Source organism: Ambystoma mexicanum, chromosome 8 (genome assembly GCF_040938575.1).
Source record: "Ambystoma mexicanum isolate Mex_15411 chromosome 8, UKY_AmexF1_1, whole genome shotgun sequence".
Taxonomy (NCBI): Eukaryota; Metazoa; Chordata; class Amphibia; order Caudata; family Ambystomatidae; genus Ambystoma; species Ambystoma mexicanum.
The window spans coordinates 296,669,351-296,692,873 of NC_090929.1; the positions used below are offsets into that span (position 1 = coordinate 296,669,351).

A 23,523-nucleotide genomic window follows, 5' to 3' on the forward strand; every position below is an offset into this window, starting at 1 on the left:
ATTAAAAAATGACGAACCAATTCGTAAAATCAGAAATTCTGTAATCTTCACAGCACATAGTCATTCAAGTTAAACCTTTAACCTTTAGCTTGAACAGTAAGACACCATCCCTTAGACAAAAGCAAAATAGAGAAAAATTACATATTAACTTTATTCAAGCACTTACTATATTAAACGTCTACAAGTTCTAAAATTCAATGTAATAAACCAACAAAAACATGCTTAAAACAAAAACACAACTTTTACAGTGTATTCCTCCTATCCAAAAATATTCTGTGTCCCTCTTGCTCACAGAACTGCCTTGTTGGATTACGAGGTGGGTGTAGAGCTATACCACAAAAAAGCAGGGCAGACATTCACCTCCCTCCCCTGCGTACCGGAAGAGCAATCAAATCCCCATGGTTACACTTGACTACCTATTAATAAAGATGTGTCACAGGAGGATAAAATAGAGCTGTAAAAGAGTAGCATTAGGGATTTGAGGCCCCTTTGGGGGGGGAGGGGGTAAAGGTTTGTATCCGTTTTTTCTGTGAGTGATTTGGATCTACACTCCCCAGCCCCTGTGAACCTAACGAGACAGACAGGCTCTGTGAGTTTGAAGAACACAGAATAAGTGTATGTAGGAGACATACACCACCTAAACAGGTATTAAAAAATAGTGTTTGTTGGTTCATTACAATGGGGGTCATTACGACCCAGGCGGTAAGTACACCACCGTAAATTACGGTGGCGTAATTAGCACCAAGGCGGTTTAGCGCCATGGATTTTAACGGCTGCTAAAAGCAGCCGTTAAAATCGGAATCAGGCGTTAAGGGTTAACGACGGCGTTAACCATTAACGCCTGAGTTGTAATGAGGCCCAATGTATTTTGGAACTTAAAGACTTTTAAATAGTATGTGTTTGTAATGTAATGTAAAGTGGTCTTATATAGCACCCTTCTGCTAATAATGTTGGCCACACTGTCCATGGCTCTGTAAGAAAGGATGGCAGGGTGTGTTAGTCGGATAGGGCAAGGCAGATGCCGAAACCTTTGGCGCTGATAGATGCAGGTCAGAAATACCTTTTACCTGTGTGTTGATATGAAAATCTCTATGTTGTTTGTGATTTTGAACCGACCGGGCAGGTTAGCCATACGGGCAGCCCTCGGATTGTGGAGCGCAAAAATTAACAGCATGAATAAAATAAATACATATGTGTTCACTATTTTCCTTCTGTCAAAGGTAAACATAGATTTAAATGTGAATGACTAGGTAATGGGCCAGACAACAGACAAAAGGGATAGGATTTTCCAGGAACAATGCGAGGAAAAGGGGGCCAAAAAGGCACATCTGCACATCTGCACACGTACAACGTTGTTAAAGTCTGGAAAAGGGTTTTAGAATACAATGCAATAGAATACTGACTACCAAATATGTGTTTAATCTCACTCCATCCCTATTCCTCCTTTCTGAGGTATTAAACTGGCAAAAAAAATATAAATACAGATTGTGTTCCACATCGTTCCCGAAATAAGGCCCCATGCCCACGAGACAATGGGCTGGCCAATGGCATGCATTCCCCTCCCCTCTCTGCGGGCACAGCGTCCAAAGCGGCACAGCGCCACAGACAGCATTCTGCATTCCACAAAGGCGCTACAATGCTCCAAACCAATTTTCAGGCATGCAAGTTTGCATTTTTCAAAATGGATTCTTGGGGGGCTGGGAGAAGGGAGGTCAGGATGAGAGAAAATGAAAGCGGATTTGTGAAGGCTTAGGACAGACGCAAATCTCACTTAAAGCGGAAAGAGAAATATTGGAAGAAAAAGAAGAGGGTTGGGGAGTCAGGAAGGGTGGGGTAAACAATGCTCATGGACTCAATGAGAACAGCAAGGTGCATTGAGAGGACTGAGTAAGGCAAAGCAGGCAGAGGAGCAGCAGCATTCTCCTAGGACCAGCAGACACATACCAGCACCAGTCAGGCAAGGTGTGCTTCCCATAATTAGGTACTACCTATCTACCAGATTGACTGGTGTGGGGCATCCCCCAACTACTAGCAGTGATAATGCCTTCACCACATTAGACATATGACTTATTACATTTCCTGTATTTACAGCAGAAGAAGAAATCTTATGCAGATCCTAGACACACCTTGCAGTGGACTATTAAGTAAATCAATGACACCTCCTAAGCTACCATTAAAAGAATGCATATGAAAATTAGAAATATCATTCTTGCAAACGGAACCATCTGTTACATGGTTTGCCGTGAGCTTTCGGCAGGGTGCAATAATCCACATGCCCCTTTCGGGACCATGAGACAGGAGAAATGCTACAAATACTGTGTTTGAAGATGAAAAATCTTAGACATAACTGTTAATCTGAGAAGGCTAGCTAAAATAAGGAGCCCTTTATCTTTTCTACTCTTGGCTTCTAATCTCGACTGACTGACCTACAGCACGATGGAAAGTGTAGTCTTATTATATAAACAAGTGCAGCATGGCAATGGCACACCATTGTCTAGCAGCACTTCTTTTTATTCTTTTAATAATAGGATTACACTTTCGGCCATGCTCTGTTATGCATAGACAGGGGAAAGCTTGCACTATGACAACATGCCACAAATCCAGCCCCGAAACCCTAAAGATATCTTTCAGTCGGTCCCAGGAGAATCTTGCCTTAAGCCACTTGCAAAGCTAGGGCAAGATGGAGCAGTGCTCAGGGAGTTGGTCACGACGAGCAACACACCATCGCAGGACATCAATGCTCCTTCGCTTGCTAGATGTGCATGCAGTTGAAGAGAAACATTTCTCTGTGTCATATGATGTGTGAAATGATGCAAGAAGCCGGCATTGGTGGACAAACACCAAATTGATATCAAAGACAAACTAATCTGTGGCTAAATTAGAACCTGTGAGAGTGGTGCGACTTGTTCACATAATGGCTTGAGTTAATTTGCATACCCACAATGCCTTGCTGATGTGGCTCTGAAATGGAGGTGTACTTCCAGCGATGATTACTAGGTGGTATTGTGGAAAGTGTGACTTGGATCAAATTGAATATTACATTTTCACATTTTTTGGTGGAAGTTTTTTTTTCTATCTTTTTAAACCCACTGTAATTTAATTGGTGTTTATATGTATATTCATCTGCCTCAATCTAATCAGAACTTACCGCCACCCAACCCCAAGGAATCGAAGTCCCTGTACTTTGGGGAATGTTGGTTCTGCAATTACCGGTTAGAAGAATAACATCGGCTTTTACATGAGATTCATCACATTTGCCAATTGCATAAGTATTGGTCAAAAATTGAACTTTGGAGGTATAGAGGGTTTTAGCTGAATAGCTTTGCTGTAGAAAATAGAGTGATTGCTATAGATTGGCTCTAATAAAAAGTATATTCATGACTGAAAGATGGCAGCATTGATGAAACAAGCAGAAGCCACTCTTTCATATCTAAGAAACACAACGCTGTTTTACTTAAAAACCTGACTATTGAGCACTTAAAGGAACTCTAACGCTACACAGAATGGACTGGAGGGTTTTGTGAAGTCTGTTTGGCCTTTCTAGGATGCGTGTGAAATTGTAGGAAGAGAAACAATTCACAGGAGGAATAGCCATAGCAAAATGGCTCCACAAATATCAACCCAGCCTTCCATATGCTTAGGTTGGCTTGATGCTGGCTTAAATAGTGCAACATTCCTTTCACATGCAATGAATGCAGAGTAGGTTTCCCTTCCTCATGCTCTGCTGAAAAAGAGGCAGTGGGCCAGCGATGCATGACCTTCCATTACCAGGCTCTACTTTTTTCCGATATCTTTGTTGCCCAATCTATCCAATTTGACATTGCCGGTGGTATGCTAAAACCCAATGAAGCTATTAATAATTTAGCCCACTTGAAGGGAGAAAGAATTAGAATGGATGATGGAAATAGAAGACAGACTACACAATACCCATAGAAAAAGAGCAACGTCTTGTTGTGTGACCAAAATAGAAAGCTAGGAGGAGGGTCATTTTAATCAAAATAAGCACACATTCAAATTGCCCAGTCATAAATAATGACATCAAAGGATTGTTTAAACAGCACAAATTGGACACATGTATACACATGAAAGGGGAGAGGAGGAAGTTAATCTATTTAAACTTTACGACTGAGATGTGTTGGACAATTGTATATCTTCAAGTCACTACATCATAGGGTTATCAATCTCTGGTAGTTACAAAGCATTGTGCTTCTTCTTACAAGTATTCACTGAGAAACCATTTCAAATGCCAGCACACATTGGTTTTAGAGAATTGCATATCTTGGTGTGAATCCCAGGTGTCATAAGCTATATTATCCATGTGCCATCAAACCAGAAGGGATGACAAGTTTACATCTATGAAATAGACGGGCTGTCTGTAACTAAAATAAATTTCCATTGTGCACTTATCGCCACCAAAAAGCGTTTCACCTGCAAGTTATTTTCACTGGGAAGCTGATCGATTTAGCCTTGTTGTATAAAATGTTCCACTTTTTTATGACTTCACTCAGTGAGATTCAAATGTCAGCACTTACCGTCACTGTTTTTGGAGATTCATATGAAAATTATGTTTTAGTAGGAGTAAAATAGTCTATATTATTTAAAGATTAAATAATCAAAAAGTATATTTAAAAACATTTATAACAATATTTTCTCTCAATGTTATAGTTATTGTGTTTGCTAAATATATATTTCGATGAGTTCCTTAATCGTGAAAGGATAAAAAGAAGATTTCTTAGTTGTTTAGTGGGAAGAGAATGGGTGAGTGGTTTCTTAGTTGCTCCCATTTAGTGCATATCAATATTACATTTTCAAGATGGCCTCTAGGACGGACCTAACAGTAGTCTGTCTTCAATTTCTATTTCACACTGCAATTTTCTTTTTCAGTGGCCCTGTTCTACAAGTTAAAAACAGTAGGAATTAGATTTGAATACATTTCAACAATGTTAATCCGGCAATGTTGTGTAGGATACACATAAAGGAGGGCCATAAGAAATGGCAAGCAAAAGCCAGTAGCACCGCTGACCATTCACTCCATTTTTTCACCAGATGGATTTGCAAATTCGGTTTAAAAAAGGACAATGCAAAGAAGATCTTTAAAATTTATGAACCAACCGTGCTCTAAGGGTGATGTTTTTTTCATGGATGATATTTTGTATTTGCAACAGTGTTTATAAAGGTGAGGGCAGCAGGTGTACAACATACAGAAACGCAGGGATGATGTTCGATTGTATGTTGATTGGATGGCACGTGATTCAGCACATAGGTAAAAAAAAGCCAAAATAAAAAAACACGAACAGAAAACACAAAAATAAAAAGTAAATTAATACAAGTGATGAGTCATAGGGACACGCAAAAAAATTAAAACTCTTAAAATTATACACAAGAACAGTTATTAGTAATTATATCAAAATAAATGCGACATGTGTCTAAGGTGGCTGCCATTATGCTTTTAGAGGGACAGGCACATAATTTTGAATTAATCCTCTTGTTCTTAAATGATCCACACTATTATGACTTCTTGTCACCTCGTGTGTTTCAACACACACTGCTTTGAGTGTCAGGGTCCAAGAACACCATTTGGAGTTTCAGCTCCCAATATGCACTGTGGGATCTTAGATACGTCCCTTCATCCCTGTGCCTTCTTTAGGCAAATAAGATGATAATAGAGATGTCTGTCCATCAAAAATGCATTAGAAAGCTAACCAGCCTAGCAATGACATCAACGACCACATCACACAACAACTTAAAACACATTTCTTTTGTATAACACGCCAGTCGGTATTTGCATTTTTTTGTATTATGAATGCAAATTTAAGGCTGGTCCACCACAACGAGACACAAGTACTTGTACGCTCTCTCTCCCATCTCCCTCCTCACTTTGCTCTCCTTTCCCTTGAACATTTTGGCATGATAGTTACACGGAAGCTCCAGAAAGGGCAACTGATTGGTTGTATTCTCAGATTCCACACACGTGACAATGATGCAGAACATGAATGGTAACTTTATTGGGTACATTGAAGAACTGTCCACACTGGGGTTGTGAATTACTATAAATGTAAATGATATGTGATGAGAAGCTTAGTTAAACACCAGCTCTTCAGTTTCTTCTAGAAATCAGGACATTCGGCAGTGAAAGAAAAAAAGCAGCCAATCAGAGCCATTGACCGAGAGCGGTTTAGTTTGTGAGCTCTGCCTCCCATCTTACAAAGCACTTGGGCGTAAGAGATTGAAGGGTTGTGCTCTTCGCTCATGGGAGGCAAGTACTGAATAATTCAATGTAATCTTGGTTAATTAGATTCTCAAGGATATGTGTCACGTTATTCATTTTCTGGGACACTAATCTTTCTGCAGCTATGTGCAATGGACCAGGAACAGACTGTTTTAGTAATCCAAGAAGCACCTTTTGCAGGAAATGTGAATGCTCGTAATGAAGGAATCGGTTCACTATAGTGTGTCTTTCAATTAGCATAACATAATAGTGCGCTAACATCAGGTTGCTGACTAATGGTGGGGGTCCTGTTGGCCTTTGCCTTGTGGAACACGGAGGAAGCGGCCTAAGTAAAATGCACTGAAACCGGTGTAGGATGTTGGTGAGCAGGTGATTCATACCAATAAGGCAGATCTTAGTTGTTTCCACACTGAAGATGAGCCATTTGGTAATCAGCCATAACTGGACTGTCGGGAAGGGTGCAGAAGGAAATCCAATTAAGATTGGTGGTCTGTTGCGAGGTACTAGGTTTATCAGAACAGTGGGGGACAAGGCCAGCTGCGCAGCTGCGTAAATGAAATGTTCAAGTTACGGAAGCTGGTGGCTAGTGTGAGTATGGTATTTGTTGGCAAGCGTGGGGGCATATTTGTTTTCTTGTGGGTATCAAAGACTTGCACTGACCATTCAGAGCATTGGATATCTTTGTAGAACGTGGAGGAAGGAGCTAATCTGGGTAAGATGTGTATGTACTCTGTGCTCTAGTAGTATCAGTGTATCCGTCTAGGTAGGCTGAACAATCCAGTGTGTCAAAGGCAGGGGGTAGGTTAAGTAGAAGGAGGGATGTGGAGAGTGTGCAATTGCAGATGGTTGTGGATCACATTAAGGATACACCCACCAATATTCCCAGTAATGTGGATTGCTCAGAATTGGAACAGGAAGTACACAGAGAATTCCTTGGAACATATTTAGATTTGTTGTTGAATAGCGGCCCATGTTCTCTAGGATTCTAATGCATAGAAGAATTATAACAATTCGTTGCTAGTTGAGAAGCACAAGTTAGATTGTGTCGATCTTTTTGTGCACATGCGCTCTTCAGTCAGGCTGGAGTGATTCTTTTCCCAGGGTGAGTCAGTGTAGAAATTGGATAATAGGAAGGGGTGGCATTCTGTATATGCTTTCAAGGGATTGCTCATGCTCCATGGGAGAAGTGCATATTGCTTGTGCTCTGCAGGAAAGTTTGCTGTGTATGTCTCTGTGGGAGCCCTGATCTAAGCGGGAAATGAACATAGCGTATGTTCTGTAGGAGACATACTGGAAACTCATCATTTGAGGGTGGCCAGGCAGCGAGCGCGTTGTGTAGGAGACAATGAAAAGGGATGTGGCCCAGCATAGAGATGTATTTCGATCACTACCAATAAATACCCTGAACACAAGATAAACTAAGAAATATTAGTGTAGTCAATTCTGATGTTCCTTTTACCCATTCTGCACACACAACCAGTAGGTCACAATGTCAAGGACAGGAACATGGTTCTTTTTCAAAGTTACCATCTCCCAGCTTTATTGCAAGGAATGGATAAAGGTAGAACATGCCAGAAGACAGTGGGAATTGGGGGTGATGCGTGAAGAATGGGGGAGATGCAGCCATTTAATTTGTCTTGCTTTAAATCTTGGTCTTATGCTTCTTTGTTACTATCTCGCTGTTAAGAAATTAATTCCAAGCCATCCTAGATGAGCTCTGCTGTATCTCCTTGGAGTGCTGTATCGACATTGAGGATGGCGATAAAGTGCTCCTCTTCGCGGTATGGTGATATGTAAAGAGGGCAAGAGAATAGAATGTGTACTGATCTAGGAGATTGATGACATCAGAAAAAATGATGTCCGAGTCGGTGTAGCTCTGCCAACAAAATATAAAACTTCCCCTCTTCACAATGACACATTCAGAAAGAAAGATATAACAATGGATAACACCAACATATCAGCCTCTAACAAGAAACACAAGAATCCCTGTTCATACTGTATCACATGAAGTGTGGACCCACAGTGTGAGAATATATAACGACCCAACAACGTGTTATATTTATTTTACCCTTATTATTCCAAGTTCCAAAGTAATGAGGATGCAAGGAGAACCAGAGTGCCTATTAAAACTTTAAGGCATGCTGCTTGAAGAGAGCAGGCCAGATGCTGCAGTGATTGTGGCTCGCGGTTCCCGGGGTAGGTACTGAAGAGGACCCATAATATGTGTGAAGTGCACTAGGATAAGCAGTGCTGTAGTCCCAGGTTAGATAATAGGAGACATGGGTTGGTGTTGAAAGAGACCTGGGTAAGTGCTGGAGGAGTCCTGGGATAGGCGCTGGAGGTAATATGGGCAGGTGCTAGAAGAGTCCTAGGGTAGTTATATGGAGATGCCCCAGGATAGATTAGTGAAGGTGTCCTCGGGGGCAAATGGAGGAGTCCTAGGGAAGGTGACTGGAGGAGTCCCAGGGTAGTTGAATGTTGAATGGAAATGCCTTAGGGTTAGTGACTGGAGAGTTCACTGGAGAAGACATACTGTTATAAGAGTTGAATGAGATCCATTGTAGGTGAATGGAGGAGTCTCAGACTGGAAGCTAATGAATATGCAAAATGAGGTGCTGGGTGATCCCCACAAAGTAGGTGTTGGAGGATTTACATGTAGGTGATGGTGGAGTCCCCGAACAGTTCCAGCGGTAGCGGTGGAGGAGCAAAGATTGCTGGCAGAGTACAGCAAAACATTGTAGTGGATCACCACGGTTGATAATGAAAAAGCTCCATGAGTCCATGGGCAGGTTAAAAATACAGAAGTTACATTGAAATAGATAAACTAAGTTTCACAATATCATGTCAAGTTAGCACAGCACAATGATTTAATATGTATGGGATTTTTGTTACTGGGCAACGAAGTATTATCAACATTGCTAACATTAGGAAACAGTGCAAACTTTGTCATTGGCAAAGGGGAAATAATGGATAATTGTTTAAATTTAATGAGCAGCTGCAGGCACCTACCACTAAACCAGGCTTCAAATCATCCATAAACAAAGTAATTAGGGTTATAAACCGGGAAGAAACGACCAGGCCTCTACATTCCACATTAAACATACACCAAGTTGCTCAATGTATTATAAGGACAAAGGAACTGCCAAACCAGAGACTGTGAAGTACATGCCCTCTACTGACTGTTGACAGGCTTTCAGAAATGGGCCCTACAACTACAGGGGTGGATAGTAGCTAAGTGTCTGCTCACCTGCCCTTCAGACACCAGTAATAACATCCATCTTCACAAATGATCATCAGAACCCTCTGCGCAAATAACTATTCACAGGGCAAAAAGGACCTTGATGAGCATACTCGATCAGGAATGGGACTTTAAAGACACAGCATGATCAACTCTCACTATCAGCCCCATTTACAAAGAAACATAACATAGACTGGATCCTTACATGATCTAATACGGCCGATAACTTGGAAAGAGTCCTCCCAATTACTTTCAAACTTCCTACAGAAGGTCACTGGGAAGAAGAGGGTAAGCAGCACTCACTAAATTGTTAACTCTTTGCTGAGACTGCAAAGAAGGGTATCGTTTATGCAAATTAGGTTTCACAGAATACATTTCAAAACTCTACAATTTGGTCAACTTGATTTGAAGAGTAGAGAGGTGAGAGTGGAAGTGGGCCCCCCATTAAAAAAAAGAGAGGTAAAAAATAGGTAGATCAGATTGAGTTGACACATTTTGAACTTTCAAAAATGAGTCTATGTTCAATGTAAAACCACAAATTGTAATGGTGTGCTTTGAATAAGTACCCCCTTTGACTAACAACTCGGTGAAGCTCATCAACTCTTGTCACACAAGCCAATACTTAAAAGGTCCACACAGTTCAATGGTGGGAGGCGTAAGGGAATTGCTGTTTCATGGTAGTGAGGTATCATATGGAGCTTTGGTCAGCAGCAAAGCCCCAGTTCTGACTCCAACGAGGAGCAGAACACTGCAATTTCTGAAAACCTGTGCCCTCCAGCGATGGTAAGAAGCAAATAAGTAGTCAATTGTACTTACCGCAATCTCAGTTACCAAAATATCTGTAATACTCCCCAGTACAGTTACAAAATCAAAGATGTTCCAGGCGTCCCGGAAATAGTTCTGAAACAAATAAAACACTGTCAACTAGGGGTAGAATTGTGTGACATCCTTCCACCCAAGTAGTGATGGATGGAGATGAGTTACACGGCTCCACAACTGTTTCTGGAATATTTGGAAAAAATGCACACAGTAGCACACAATAACTTACCAGGACACCAAAGGCAATGATCTTCAAGATGCACTCCATGGAAAACAAGGATGTGAACACAATATTCAAGATCTTCAGCATAAGGTCATACTTGGTTGAGGCTCCAAAGAACTAAATCAAGAGAGGGGTGACAGGAGAAAGCCTCAACAATAGGATCACTAGTGTCACACCATTGTGGGCTGAACACAGCACGTACACCTCAATCTTTTGAATGTAGTCAAATAAAAAAGATTGCAGCAATTTTCATCGCCATACAAACTGTTATATTTGAATTACAGCATATGGAAAAATTCCTTTTCACAAAATTGTGGCCAGGCGTACAATGGCCAGGCATACAATCCTTATACGTTGAAACAGGCAAGAAAAAATGGCAGAACCACTCGGCTTAAAATGTGAGTTGGGAATTGTGCCATAATAATAGGGATACCTTTCATAAAGGATGAAACATGTATTCAGGTCCAGCTTCTGGTTGTGTATGTTAAGTAAGTCACACATTAAAAACAGCCATTATAATACATTACAAGTGCACATAATACTCTGCTACTATGGGAGGAGGTAAAAAAGCAGTAGGCATGGGGTTATGAATAAAAAAGCTACCCACAGTAGTGACTGAAGTACTCCTAGTCCATAGTCCCCTTGCCTCCAAACTGCATGGGTGTCCCTGTACAGGACGGCACCAGAACCATTTTGCCCCACAAAAATGCACTTTTCCACTTTAAATTTGGAGCGCATGGAGGCAAGGCCACAGGCATAAACAATGCTCAGCGGGCCCGCCCAATGGCGCCTCACGACGGTCCCCTCTCTAGTATCGGACACAAGACGGTCCATATTGGCAACCTTTTATTATGGGGGATGGTGGATGGGTCATATGGAGGAAAGGGCACTATGGACTAGGAGTACTTCAGTCACTACTGTGAGTAACTTTTTATTACTCCTACGTCCCGTCCCCTTTCCTCCATACTGCATGGGTGATTACAACCAAACAATTAAACTGGGAAGGGCCTGAGGAAGGGGCTGAAATGTAAGTTCCTATAAACTGTTAGAAAACAAGTTTTCAGCACTGCATTACCAAATGATGCATTTGACCTGGCACTGGTATCTAGGCAGTAATGTTTACAGAAGGCAGATGGGGATGCCCAGGTTTCTGCTTTGCTAATTACATTCCACAACACTTGCCTCTACTATGCCACAGCTGTGGCTTTAGCCCTTACCGCATGGGCACAGATTCCTGTTGGTGGGGCCTTAGTCTGTAGTTTATAGGCTTCCATATTTGCAGTTACAATCCACCTACCTATAGAGGCTTTGGATGCATGGGAGCCAAGAGAGAAACCTCTAGAATTGACGAAAAGAGCTTTCAACTTCCTAAAGTCTTTGGTCCTGTCTAAGTAGAACTTTAGCGTCTTTCATTCGTCTGGACAATGTAGAACTTTATCTGCCTCTGAAGTAGGCTGTGGAAAGAATGTCGGCAGGTCAATTTGCTGATTAAGATGGAAGGAAGATACCATACAGGTAGAAATGCTGGTTGCATTCGTAGAACCATCTTGTCGTTGTGGAATATGTGTACGGTTCCTTGCCCGAGAGGGCCTGAATTTCACTAATCAGTTGAGCTGAGGTTATCACCTCTAGCAGGGCTGATTTACAGGTGATTAACCTAATATTGGAGGATGACATGGGCTCAAAAGGCTTATGAGCCAGAGCCGCTAGAACAACATTAAGCTCCCAAACCTGATGAGGTCTGGTTATTGTAAAGTACATTCTCGCTAAACCGTGAAGAAGTTTCTTAATCACCAGATTAGATGAGGATAATAGCAATTTATCTGAGTTTTGATAGGCTCTGATAGCTGCCAGATAAGTACGGCACGTATTCACCTGTATTCCCATATGTGCGAGATATGCAGAAATACATCATTGAGGGAGCATGAGTGGGGTTTAATGTTATTGTCTTTAGCCGAAAAGCAGAATCGAGACCAGTTGCTTTTATTTTGATTTCTGGTAGACTCCTTGCAAGCCTTTTGAATTATTTGCATATTTTGCTGTCCAAGATGTCTCAACATTAGCTCCTCGGGAACCAAGTCAAGAGGGCTAGCTTGTCCGGAGCCAGATAGATCACCGACCCCATCTGCTGTATTAACAGGTGATGTTGCCCTGTCTGTAACTGAGTGGGCCAGGGCTGAGACAGATGGAGTAGATCAGAGAACCACACACTTGATGGCCAATGGGGCTCTTAGAATAATCCTGCAGTTCTCTGAATTCCTGATCTTGCTGACCACCCTTTAAATAATGGGGTTTGGGGGGCTGGATGGAAGGCGTAGCCCCACCGATTGTGCCATGGTACCTGAAATGCCTCCACCAATTATCTCCTGCCCTGTCTTGTCCAGGAGATGGCATTTGGTGTTCTCCTCCGGGGCAAACAGATCGACATCCGGATGACCCCGCTTGAGGAAGACCTTGCTCAGTGCTTCTTGGTTGAGTTCCCACTCGTAAGAAGTTGTTGCAAGACTGCTCCATCTGTCTGCCTCTGAGTTGTCTTCCCCTGGCAGGTGAAATACCCTGAGGATATTACCGTGAGCCAACTCCCAGCTCCAGGTCTGCACTGCTAGTTTGCAGAGAGCTGGGGACCTTGCCTTAGAGGCCTCAGGTCGCGATCCAATACTACGATCACATCGGGAAGGACTTGTTTGGTGTTATTTGACTTGTGAGACGTGAAGCCCTTGAGATGGTCTGGATTCGACTGCAAGAAAATCTCTCTAAACCTAGACCACCGGTTCTTCAGCGACCTCGGAGTAAGCATGTTGCACGTTGCGCAAAAATCCCACCTGTCGTCGGGCCCCATACACTCTAGACTTAGCGAATGGGGATCCAATGCCAGGAAGGATCCCTCGCAGGAGGAGCACCGTGCAAACCTGCTTGCGACTGACATACGCCAGGGAGCGAGATGCCAAAGTCGGTGAAAAGGAAAAAACACAGGGAACCCAGGCAGTAAGGACAAAAGGGGAAGGGACTAAGGAGTAAAACATGTGTAGGGGCCAAGCTATGATATCTTGGAAAATGTAAATGGCACCCGGTTTCCTGGAGAAGGAGGGGGAGGAGCACGCTGCACAAGCTGCATATGAGCTATCCTACACCATACTGTTTCTGAACAGCAGAACCAGAGGATTCAGCAAGGCTTAAGGAGGCAAGAGTCAGCCAGGACCTGGTGCTCAGTGGTTGTGTCGGTGGCAGTAGTTGATACCTAATTGGCTTTTTGGGCAATGTGAGATGTTTTGGTGGTGTACTCTTTATCAGCCCCAATGCTGGTGAATGGGCTGGCATGGTATTTAAGACCTCCCTCCATCTCACTCCCTGGACCACTGATGAAGTGCCTGGCATGGAGTAATCATTTGGTAGTCCTTTGAGGGTTACTAGTCTTTCCATCGAAAACATTCCATTGAGACATTTTTGCATCAAATCTTTTCCAATGAAAAAAATTTTCAGTGAATGCATTTTCTTTAGAAATTATTTTATGCCCCCCCTCCAACCTCCCGTTTTTTTTTATTTTTAACCCTTAAAATCCCAACCCAAATCAAAATTAACCCATCACCCCACAGAAATATACATTAGATGAACTTTTTTTCAGTGCATACCAAAGAGAGCTTCTATGATACTGGCTGATGGCCATGACAACCAGGTGATCATTGCATGCTCCTCTTCTTCTTGCTGCCTGCTTTTATTCAATGTACCCTTCTAAAGACTTAGTTGCAGCACTAGGTCATCTTTTGTGGGTGCTACCGGGAGTGGGAATGAGCTTCATATATTCTCCATATTCCCAGCACAAGCTACTGGTTCTCTCCCTTCCCTGGTCTGAGTGCTAGTTCGAGTGTGATGTAGGACTTAACCTCGATTTTAATGTCAAGTTGGTTTCCTGTTCCTCATGGTTTACTCTCTTTTCTTTATATCTACTATTTGACCGTATTGTAATCGCCTCACCTTCTTTATTATTTCTCCCAGTGCCATGACACTGCAGAAAGAGTGCTAATCACTAGGAACAGAGACGTCGTGTAAATGCATTGTTTAATTTTATTCCATATAAAAAGTAAATGGTCATTAGAGAGCAAAAAGTATTCAGAAAGGCACAGTGCAGCAGAGGAAGTTATAGCTTGTTGGCACGAGACAAGAGTGCATGACTTTCACAGCTATGCTGCAGTAACCCCTGGGGAGATGGCCATTTTTATTAGGGTGGGAGGATTCAAGGATGCTGCAACAGAAGCACCTTATGGCACGTGCTGCTGAAAAACCATGCGCGGCTCATGGAAGTAAAGCAGTGACCACAAGGCAAGGATTTACCACCACAGAATAAGAGCAACATGACTGCATCCCAGTAATGCCAGGGCAGGTTACTGTCACAGAAGATGTAGAGCAGAATACTCACCTTCATCATCAGCACGATGGTGTTAAGGGCGATCATGGCCATGATGAAGTACTCGAAGGGCGGGGACACAACAAACTTCCACATCCTGTACTGGAAGGATTGCTTGTTCTGTGGCATGTACCGGGTAAGCGGTTTGGCACTGATGGCGAAGTCAATGCATGCCCTCTACAAGGAAGGAAAGAAGCAAAAAGCAGGGCTGAGCTTATGGCAAGAGCAAACACGAACCTAAGGTCCCCCTAATATAATCACTTAATCATTTGGCATGTGTGGAAAGTGCTGCTTCGTAGTAAACTTTCACATGCCCACTACAACAACAGATGCATATCTACCGAGCACAACTTTCCCTCTCGTCAGTACAAGATCAATTCCTTAAAACGACTTCTTCATTTAAAAATGTTGCACATTTGAGCCAAACATGTTGACTGGAAAAGGGAATGGTGCACATTGCACACACTGCTTTATGAAAATGGGTTAAGGAAATGATTCATGGTGCCTGAGGTGGCTCATGGTGGAGTGCTATCTGTCATTTGTGAAGCTATGAGCCTCAGCTTATTTCTTTCCCATCGTCCTCTTTCTGTTGCACGAGGGAAGGAGATCCTAGAAAGTGATGGACTCTGTGTTCTCTGAAGAGTTCCGAGCAAGCCTTCAAGCAAGTGTCCAATGTCATGCTATGTTCTAGAAAGAGTTCCGAACAAGATCTTACCACATAAGCCACTCTGTGTTCTATCAAGAGTTCTAAGTGAGACCTCAGCTCCATACTCTCATCTCTGTCTGTCTGGCCGTCTCTCTTCCATCCTCTATCTCTTACCCTCTGTGTTGAGAGACGATCATTAGGCAGGCCCTCAAGCTGTATGCTGTTCCTGTGTTAGCAACCAGACCCTAACCATGACCACTATCATGTACTTCCACTCATGCATTATAGGATATGTGGCCTGAAAAGAGCCCCACCACTGTACCTCATTCTTCTCCAGACTGCACTCTGACATGGCTTTATCCCCCTGCTCCTGGAACGTGATGATGATCAGAGCCACAAAGATGTTCACAAAGAAGAACGGAAATACCACAAAGTATACCACATAAAAGATGGACATTTCCATTCGGAAGCCAGGGCTGGGGCCCTGCTCCTCGTAGGTGGCATCGACTGAGTGTTTCAATACCCTGCAATTAGAAAGAAACCGATATATGCATTGTATGAAACTCAAGGGCTCTAGACAAGCAGAACGCAAGTACACAATTAAGGGGTTGAATGTGTAAATATCTGGCAAGCCTGATGGGTGCAGAAGAGGTTGGCAGAAGATAGTGGTCTACGGATATGATGGCAGTTCTGTGATGGGAGGTAGAATAGTGGTAGAATGGTGGTCTAGGATTAGGATGGTCGTCTAGGGTAGGACAGGAATGTTGTCTAACAGGAGGATGTTAAATTAGGGTTAGATTGTAGTCTAGAGGATGGTGGTGATAATGGAGGTCTTTTATCAACCTAGAGGTCTAGACAGTAGGATGGTAGCCTGGGTGGATGATGTTTAGCACAGGAGGAATGGTGGATTGGAATGACAGTCGTTGCATGTCAGTCTAAAAGTAGGATGAGGATCTAGGGAGTTATGGTCACTTGGTGGTAGGAGGGCAGTCTAGGGGTAGGATGGCCATTTTGCATCAGTACGGGTATTGGATTGTAGGGGTTTGGTCTGTGGATAGGATGGTGCTAAGAGTATAGTCTAGCAAAAGGATGGTGGTCTGGATATCTGATTGTCATCTGGCTGGATGATGCTTGCCTAAGACTAGGATGGTAGCCTAGGAGTGGGGTAGTGGTCATGGGGCAGAATTAGTCTAGGAGTAGGATGTAGGTTTAGTTGTACAATGGTAGTCTAGGTGTGGGATGGTGGTTTAGGGGTAGAATGACTGTCTGGAGTGTAGCCTAGTGGAGGGGGGGTGGCAATCTATGGTAAAACAGTGGTCTAGTGAAAGAATGGTGGTTTTGGTGTAAGATGGCGATTTCGGGGTATGGTGGTGGTTTAAGGCTAGGATGGTGGCCTAGGGGAACAATGGTGATGTAGGGTAGGGATGTAAGTCTAGGAGTAGGGTGTAGGTCTGTCTGTACAATGGTAGTCTAGGTATGGGATGGTTATCTATGGGTAGAATGGTGGAATAGGATACAATTGTTGCCTGTAGTGAGGATGGCAATCTACGGGCCAGATGGTGGTCTAGCAAAAGAATATTGGTCTTGTGTATGATAGAAAGGGAGGAGAATGATGGTGGTGAGAGGGTGGGATGATGGGCGAGGGGGTCTAAAGATAGTTTAGGGTACGGCTGTGGATTTGTGGATGAAATGATCTAGCAGTAGGATGTGATCGTGGGTTATGGGGAAATCACAGATAAACGGTTCTTGGGGTAGGTTGGTTGCCCGAGGGGGAGGGGGGTGAATTGATTTTAAATTAATAAAATGAACATTTGTAGAGTAGAACGTACAGTCTCTTCTATGCCATATCAACCTGTTGATAATGATAGAGCCGTATAACAAACAGTCATCAAAGAATTCGCCATTTAGTTTTCACCCTTTTTAGTTTAAACTAATAGGTAGTGCTTAAGCACAACCTATAACCTGAAAATAAAGCTTTGGAATACAGATAGGCGGGGGATAGGATGCGATGAGGGACACACAGTTCATGGGTGTTGTTTGGTTATTTACCCAACCATTGATGACCCATGGTCATGCTAATTCCTAGAGCCATTACCAACCAGAACCATGCCCCTCCCTGCCCAAAACCCATCCTCCTGGGATCTCTTTCAGATAACTCTGTCAAGCAGCAACACCAAACATTTAGCACTATAGGTACTTCTAAGCAGCTTTCTAAAATGAATGGCTTTATTCCAGCTGCAAAGGTGCTACAGGTGTAATATCATTGCAAAACCGAGTGTGTCTCCCGGCACTTTATTCATAAGCAATATGTGTGTCCTCACATCTGTCATTGCACTGAAGTCCTGTTAAAAGCGACCAGTGACAAAATCAACTATTTCAGCTTGTGCTTAGGTAGGTATTTGATGGGCATTTGCCAGTCACTGCTATCATATGCATAGATACTTACACAATTTTTAGCTGTTGCCATTTTATGTACAGTTAGTGCCATTCTGTCCGTGCCTGGCAAAAGTCTATCCCATGCCGACACAACAGCCTAAACTGTTGGCGTTGCCAATGTTTATTTAAGCATTGGTGTTGACAGCTACTAGACAAGGGTATTCCAAGTAACTTACACGCAAGGTCGAGTCATGATTGAGAGATGGAGGGCTGTGTTGGAGTAGGAGGAAGTAACTGTGATGGACAAAGGATATGAAAGGGTATTTGGAGCACTACAGCGGTATTTGCAAAGGGTTAAGTGAAGGAACATTTACACTTATGAAGCACACTCCACTGATCCAACAGGCTAACGATTCTAAAAAGCGTAAAGAGAATGTGAGTTGTGTAAAATGGACAGCAAGTTTTTTTTAATTTGATTTCACAGTGAGGATTATGTATGGACACTCAATGGAACCGTTTTTAATAGTCATCAGCATGAGTGAAAATAACTGTAAGGAAAATAATTCTGTTGTTACCCCCAGAATATGCCCTACATAAATGTACACCCTCACTCACTGTCGGGTTTTGAGAATATTATTAATAACAGATCTCATCTTGACTGGTTCAAAGATGTCTATAAATAAAACAATAAAAAGGGAGGCAGGTGAAGTGTATTGGTTGCTTTGTTAAATGTGTATCCCCTTTAATTATAATGGTTATCACTCAAACTGAAAAAAAAGATCTCTACTGAGAATGCAGAGGGTCTGTGAAAGGCATGGGCCATTCTTCATGGAACCTAAAAGGCAAGGTATTGGGGCACTTACGTGGGCCACCCCTCTCCAGTGGAGACCGTGAACAGCGTGAGCAGGGCCCACAGAACGTTGTCGTAATGGAACTCATACTTCTTCCACTGTCTAGACTGGGCCTCGATCTCATTGTGCTTCTCGTAAATTAGGTACTGACCCCTGGAGAAGGAACACAAGGAAACACGAAGGTGAGACACTGGCATTAGTCACCATTCTTACAGCCCGGCCACGATTACACCACACTTTAGGTTGATTAATCAACCCTCAAAGGCCACCATCGCAAGGCACATGTAGCTTTGCCAATGCATCAGATACATTTGGCATACCATGGCTGCAAAAACATGGCCCGCCATTTGCAAGGAATCAAAACACTGTTCAACCATTCTTGAAAGCACTGTACTACACACCACAGCTAGGCAAAGAGGACAACGGCGATGGTCTAGCAGGCTAGGGCTATTCCATTCTACAGTGTGAGACTGGATGCCCAAACCCCACTATGACAGCAGAGCCTACCCCTAGGCTTAAACTCTACTGCTGCAAACGCAAGGCAAAGAGCTTTGTAGGGAGCCCATTACAAAAAGTGATAGAAGTGGGTCCTGATCTGTTATACTCTGAGCCCAACAGCTATGCGTGTTAAATTGTAAGCACAGCACCCATGTTTCCAACAACACCAGCAGTGTGCTGATTCATCCTCGGGGCACAGCAGGCTTACATTGCCATCATGTAATGCGAGCTCACATTGTACTGTAAGAAAGCTGTTTAACAGTGTGTCAGCAGCAGTCACATCACCACTATACCAGCATCTGCCAATTGCACACTGTGCTGCCGTGTTCTGATGGCACAATGCCCTACACCCATTCCATTTCCTATTCACTAGCTGCCCCATCCACACTTACAGCACGCGCCCGTGACACACTGTGATATGTGTGATATGATGGCATTGCATGCCTCATACATTCTGTTCAGTGTGTCACCAGCTGCACCAACACCACTGTAACAGTGTCTGCCAATTGCACAATGTGCTGTACACCCATTACTTCTTCTTAGACTGATCAGCACGGTTTAGCGTAGGGAGTGGAGTTCAGGACCCAGATTGTAAGAGTATAATTCCGATATTAACTGGTCCCACGGTGTTAAGATGCAGGAACATGTTTTGTTAGTTTTAACATGCAAGAAGAACAGGGATGGCATATGTCTGACCACCAGCAAATAATGACTTTATGAGGCAGTCTGTCACCAAGTTAACTATTAATTGGTATGATATGCTTGGAACAAGACACCGAAAGCCCCCCAAAAAGCCTTTCCCACATATCCTCCCCGTTAGCTGTCTCACAGCAAAAAAGCAGTCAGGCTTCATCCTGCTAATAGCATCATACTGTCAATATGAAAAGCCCATTCACTTGTAGCATGTAAAATCAAAGGCGAATTTTCAGGACAATGGGCAGAAGGAAGCAGGAAGTATTTCACACATGGGGAGATGGAGGATATAGGTGGATGGTGGGTATTTGGGACCCGGCAGCGTAGGCTGGGAGCAGGTTTCAGACACACAGGAGATAGATAGACAGTCCCAATCTAGCCCCGTGAGCTATTCCCAACAGTGAAATGGGGACCGCTCATCAGAGTATGAAGCAATGTTTTGCAGCACTAAGTCACCCAAAGAAACCTAAGAGGCACCTGCCTTGATGAGAGGGATCTCATGATAATAGCAAGGGAAGCCATCACTCAGAAAGCTCACTTTGGAGTACACCTGTCAAGTTATTACTTGCCAAAGGACCTCATTCAAACTTTATTTAGATTCTCATGGGGCATAAGTTCCTCATTGTTGATTTTCCTACCAGACCATCAAAGGTTGCCTGGAAAATGGTAGGGTTCTAAACTGACTGAAATCACGCATGCACTGCAAATCATTCTATGCTCTTCTTGTGAACTGCACGAAACCTTCGTTTGTGTTGTCAACCAATATGAGTTGAAACATCAAATGTACAACTGACAGCCTATAACTATCCATTTAGTAAACGGATTGGCACTTTTATCCTAATTACTCAAAAACGAAAACTAGCAACTACCGGAAAGATACTCCCCCCAAACCCCTCACCAACTAGAGAATGCTTGAAACTACTCAAACTCTTAACCCGCTTTGGCCACCTAGATAAGAAGACCTTGTAACAAACTCTAGGGAGCTCTCCATGATGTTGACCCCAGATAAACATCTGGGTGACAAAGAGAGGAGTGCCCTTATTGTGGCACCCAGTAATACTTACTGTCTATGGAGGAAGCTCACATATTCAGCATGCCACCTGGAATTTGTCAATACAGAAACCCTGACGCTCAAGGTCTGCAGAAAGTGATCACTTACCTACAGTCACTCTGTAGTTCCTTTGACTCATCTGTGCAGTAGAAGAATTTACCCTTAAACAGTTGAACAGCCACAACAGCAAAGATGAACATAAAAAGCATGTAAACGATGAGGATATTGAGAACGTTCTTCAAGGAATTCACCACACAGTCAAAAACAGCCTGGGGAGAGGAAAAAGAGAAAGTGAGAAAAAGAGAGACTGAAAAAGAGAGGGGAAGGTATTGGGGAAGTGAGGGAATTAAAGTACCCTCCACCACCCACCATATCCAATGGTCCCTCCTTTTAAAAGTAAACAAGTAACTGAAAAATAGGTCCACCAGGGTCAGACCTTCAGCTTTGGCAGACGCTTGATGGTCTTCAGGGGACGGAGGACTCGGAGTACTCTCAGCGACTTGATGGTGTTGATATCTTTGCCCTTACTTCCTCTGCATGGGAGAAAGAAACACATGCTTAAACAGGTCAGACCTCAGGTACAGATGCTCTTCTCCCTGAATTATGGAAGTATCCCACTTGGATCATCACCATGTCATACTAAGGAACCCAGCAGGCGAACCAACATATGTTCTGCATGGCAGGGCGTTGGTGTAATCTCAGCCTCACTCAGTAAGTGACCATAGGTGCTAAAAGAGCTGGGATGCAGGGACTTTGACACTCCTACCATGAGGGACAATGAGCTTCTGGAACACTCTTTGATGCGTTCATTAAGATACTTCCATGTAAAGTGCCTACACTTTAGAGAGGGAAGACTGAACTCTTCCCATCTCCGCTTCCCCCTTGTTCAGAGGGTTGGTGGGTGAAGGTAACAATCTCAATGGCTGGGGCCTTAACATCTAATTGTTTTCGAAAATTGTGAAGACTTTTATGACAAGGATTTTTGGTTCTTGTCCCACTGTCATTAGGGCACTCTGTAACATATTGCTTGTCCTCTGTGGTTTTTAATGCTTTGTTAGATAAGAATGAATTCAGTAAGTAACATCGTTTTCCAGGCAGGAGAGTTGTACATCATCTTCCGTGGCCCTGAACAAGTTGTAGCAGAACATCTTTTTGGTAGATTAGTGAGTCCAGTCAGCAGTCCAGAATCCCAGAATAAATAAATTGCATTTGCAGTCATCAACTTGCCCGAATCTCCCTTCCTTGTCCGCCTGCTATGGATTACAGCTAATGGAACAACCACACTGCATTTATAGAAGATTTGCATTCCAGGGAGCGTAAGGTTTCTATTTGCCTCCTCCGATGGATTAATGTTTCTTCTGTCAGGTTTCCTGATCCGGTGACTGCTGTGTGACTACCAAAGTCTCTTCCCATTTGAGTGATGTTTCTGCCAAGCTTCCTGACCAGTTGAGTGCTGCTTCCCTCAAGTCTCCTCCCTGCGGTGACTGTTGATTTCTATCAGATTTCTACCCAGTGAGTGCTGCTTCTAAAAGATTTCCTCCCATCGTGAGTGCCACTGCCATCAAACGGGTCCACTGCCTGAGGTTGGTGCTGCTGTCTCTAACCAGTTTCTGTAATAGGTAGGTGCTGCATCCCCTATCATCTCCATCAGGGTGAGTGCTTCCTGCATCAGCTTTCCAACCAATGCAAATATTATTTTCCATCGTGCTCCTCTTCAGCTGAGTGCTGCTTCTTTCCCATCAGGATTACTTTCAGTATAATTTTCCATCAGGTCCCAACCCCATAACCTGTGATTGCTACCTATAGTCTATATTCTTATAATTATAATTGTTCCTTTATAACGCACTTAATACCAACGAGTGGTTTGTAAGTCATTCATGCTGCCCCTGAGCTATCCTTCCTTCATTCTCCATTGAGTACTACTTCCATAATGTGAGTGTCTTTTCTTTTTTCGTAATGAAAGTTTTTTATTGAGTTGCATCCATTGCATAAACATTAAATCTCTAGTCGCCTTTCCATCGGTTACTGCATGAGTGTCTATTCTAGTGGATTTATCCTCCACCTTCTCTCTTCCAGACCTATTTTCCATGTATTGCTCTTTGTAGTTGGGACAAATAAACAGAACCGACCATCAGGACCCAGCACAGCAGGTAAGGGATGGCTAGGGCTGCAGAAGGCATTATCCACGTACGGTTTCATGGCACCTTGTACTTTCTGTTCCCCAGGCCCTGGTTGGAGTGTCTCTAGTGAGAAATGTGGTGTCCTCCTTTCAGTAATGGCTAGATGTGTTGTTCACTAAAGTGCTGCTGTGATCATGAAGGTGAGAGCTGACATCCTCATCACCCTTGAGCGATGGAGGGAGCTCTTAGAGGCATGGTCTACAGCAGTTTTCTCCTTTAAGTAGTTCTATATCCTTCAACAGGTGACAACTGGAATAGCAGTGTTCTCTGAGGAATTCAATGATCATCTGCCCTTGAAGGTTGGAGTGCACGAGTAA

General features: G+C 43.2%; 1 protein-coding gene across 5 annotated transcripts in view; it reads right to left on the reverse strand.

Annotated features, from left to right (window-relative positions):
* CACNA1B (calcium voltage-gated channel subunit alpha1 B) overlaps positions 1-23,523 on the reverse strand; it is a 2,298,664-nt gene that overhangs the window by 518,562 nt on the left and 1,756,579 nt on the right. For all 5 annotated transcript variants that reach the window (XM_069609698.1, XM_069609696.1, XM_069609700.1 and 2 more), the window contains 7 exons: positions 21,463-21,559; positions 21,135-21,295; positions 18,797-18,937; positions 15,880-16,081; positions 14,924-15,088; positions 10,516-10,626; positions 10,284-10,367 (listed from right to left, as the gene is read on the reverse strand). In XM_069609698.1, coding sequence (XP_069465799.1) covers positions 10,284-10,367; positions 10,516-10,626; positions 14,924-15,088; positions 15,880-16,081; positions 18,797-18,937; positions 21,135-21,295; positions 21,463-21,559 — 961 coding nt within the window. The remainder of the gene's footprint in view (positions 1-10,283; positions 10,368-10,515; positions 10,627-14,923; positions 15,089-15,879; positions 16,082-18,796; positions 18,938-21,134; positions 21,296-21,462; positions 21,560-23,523) is intronic.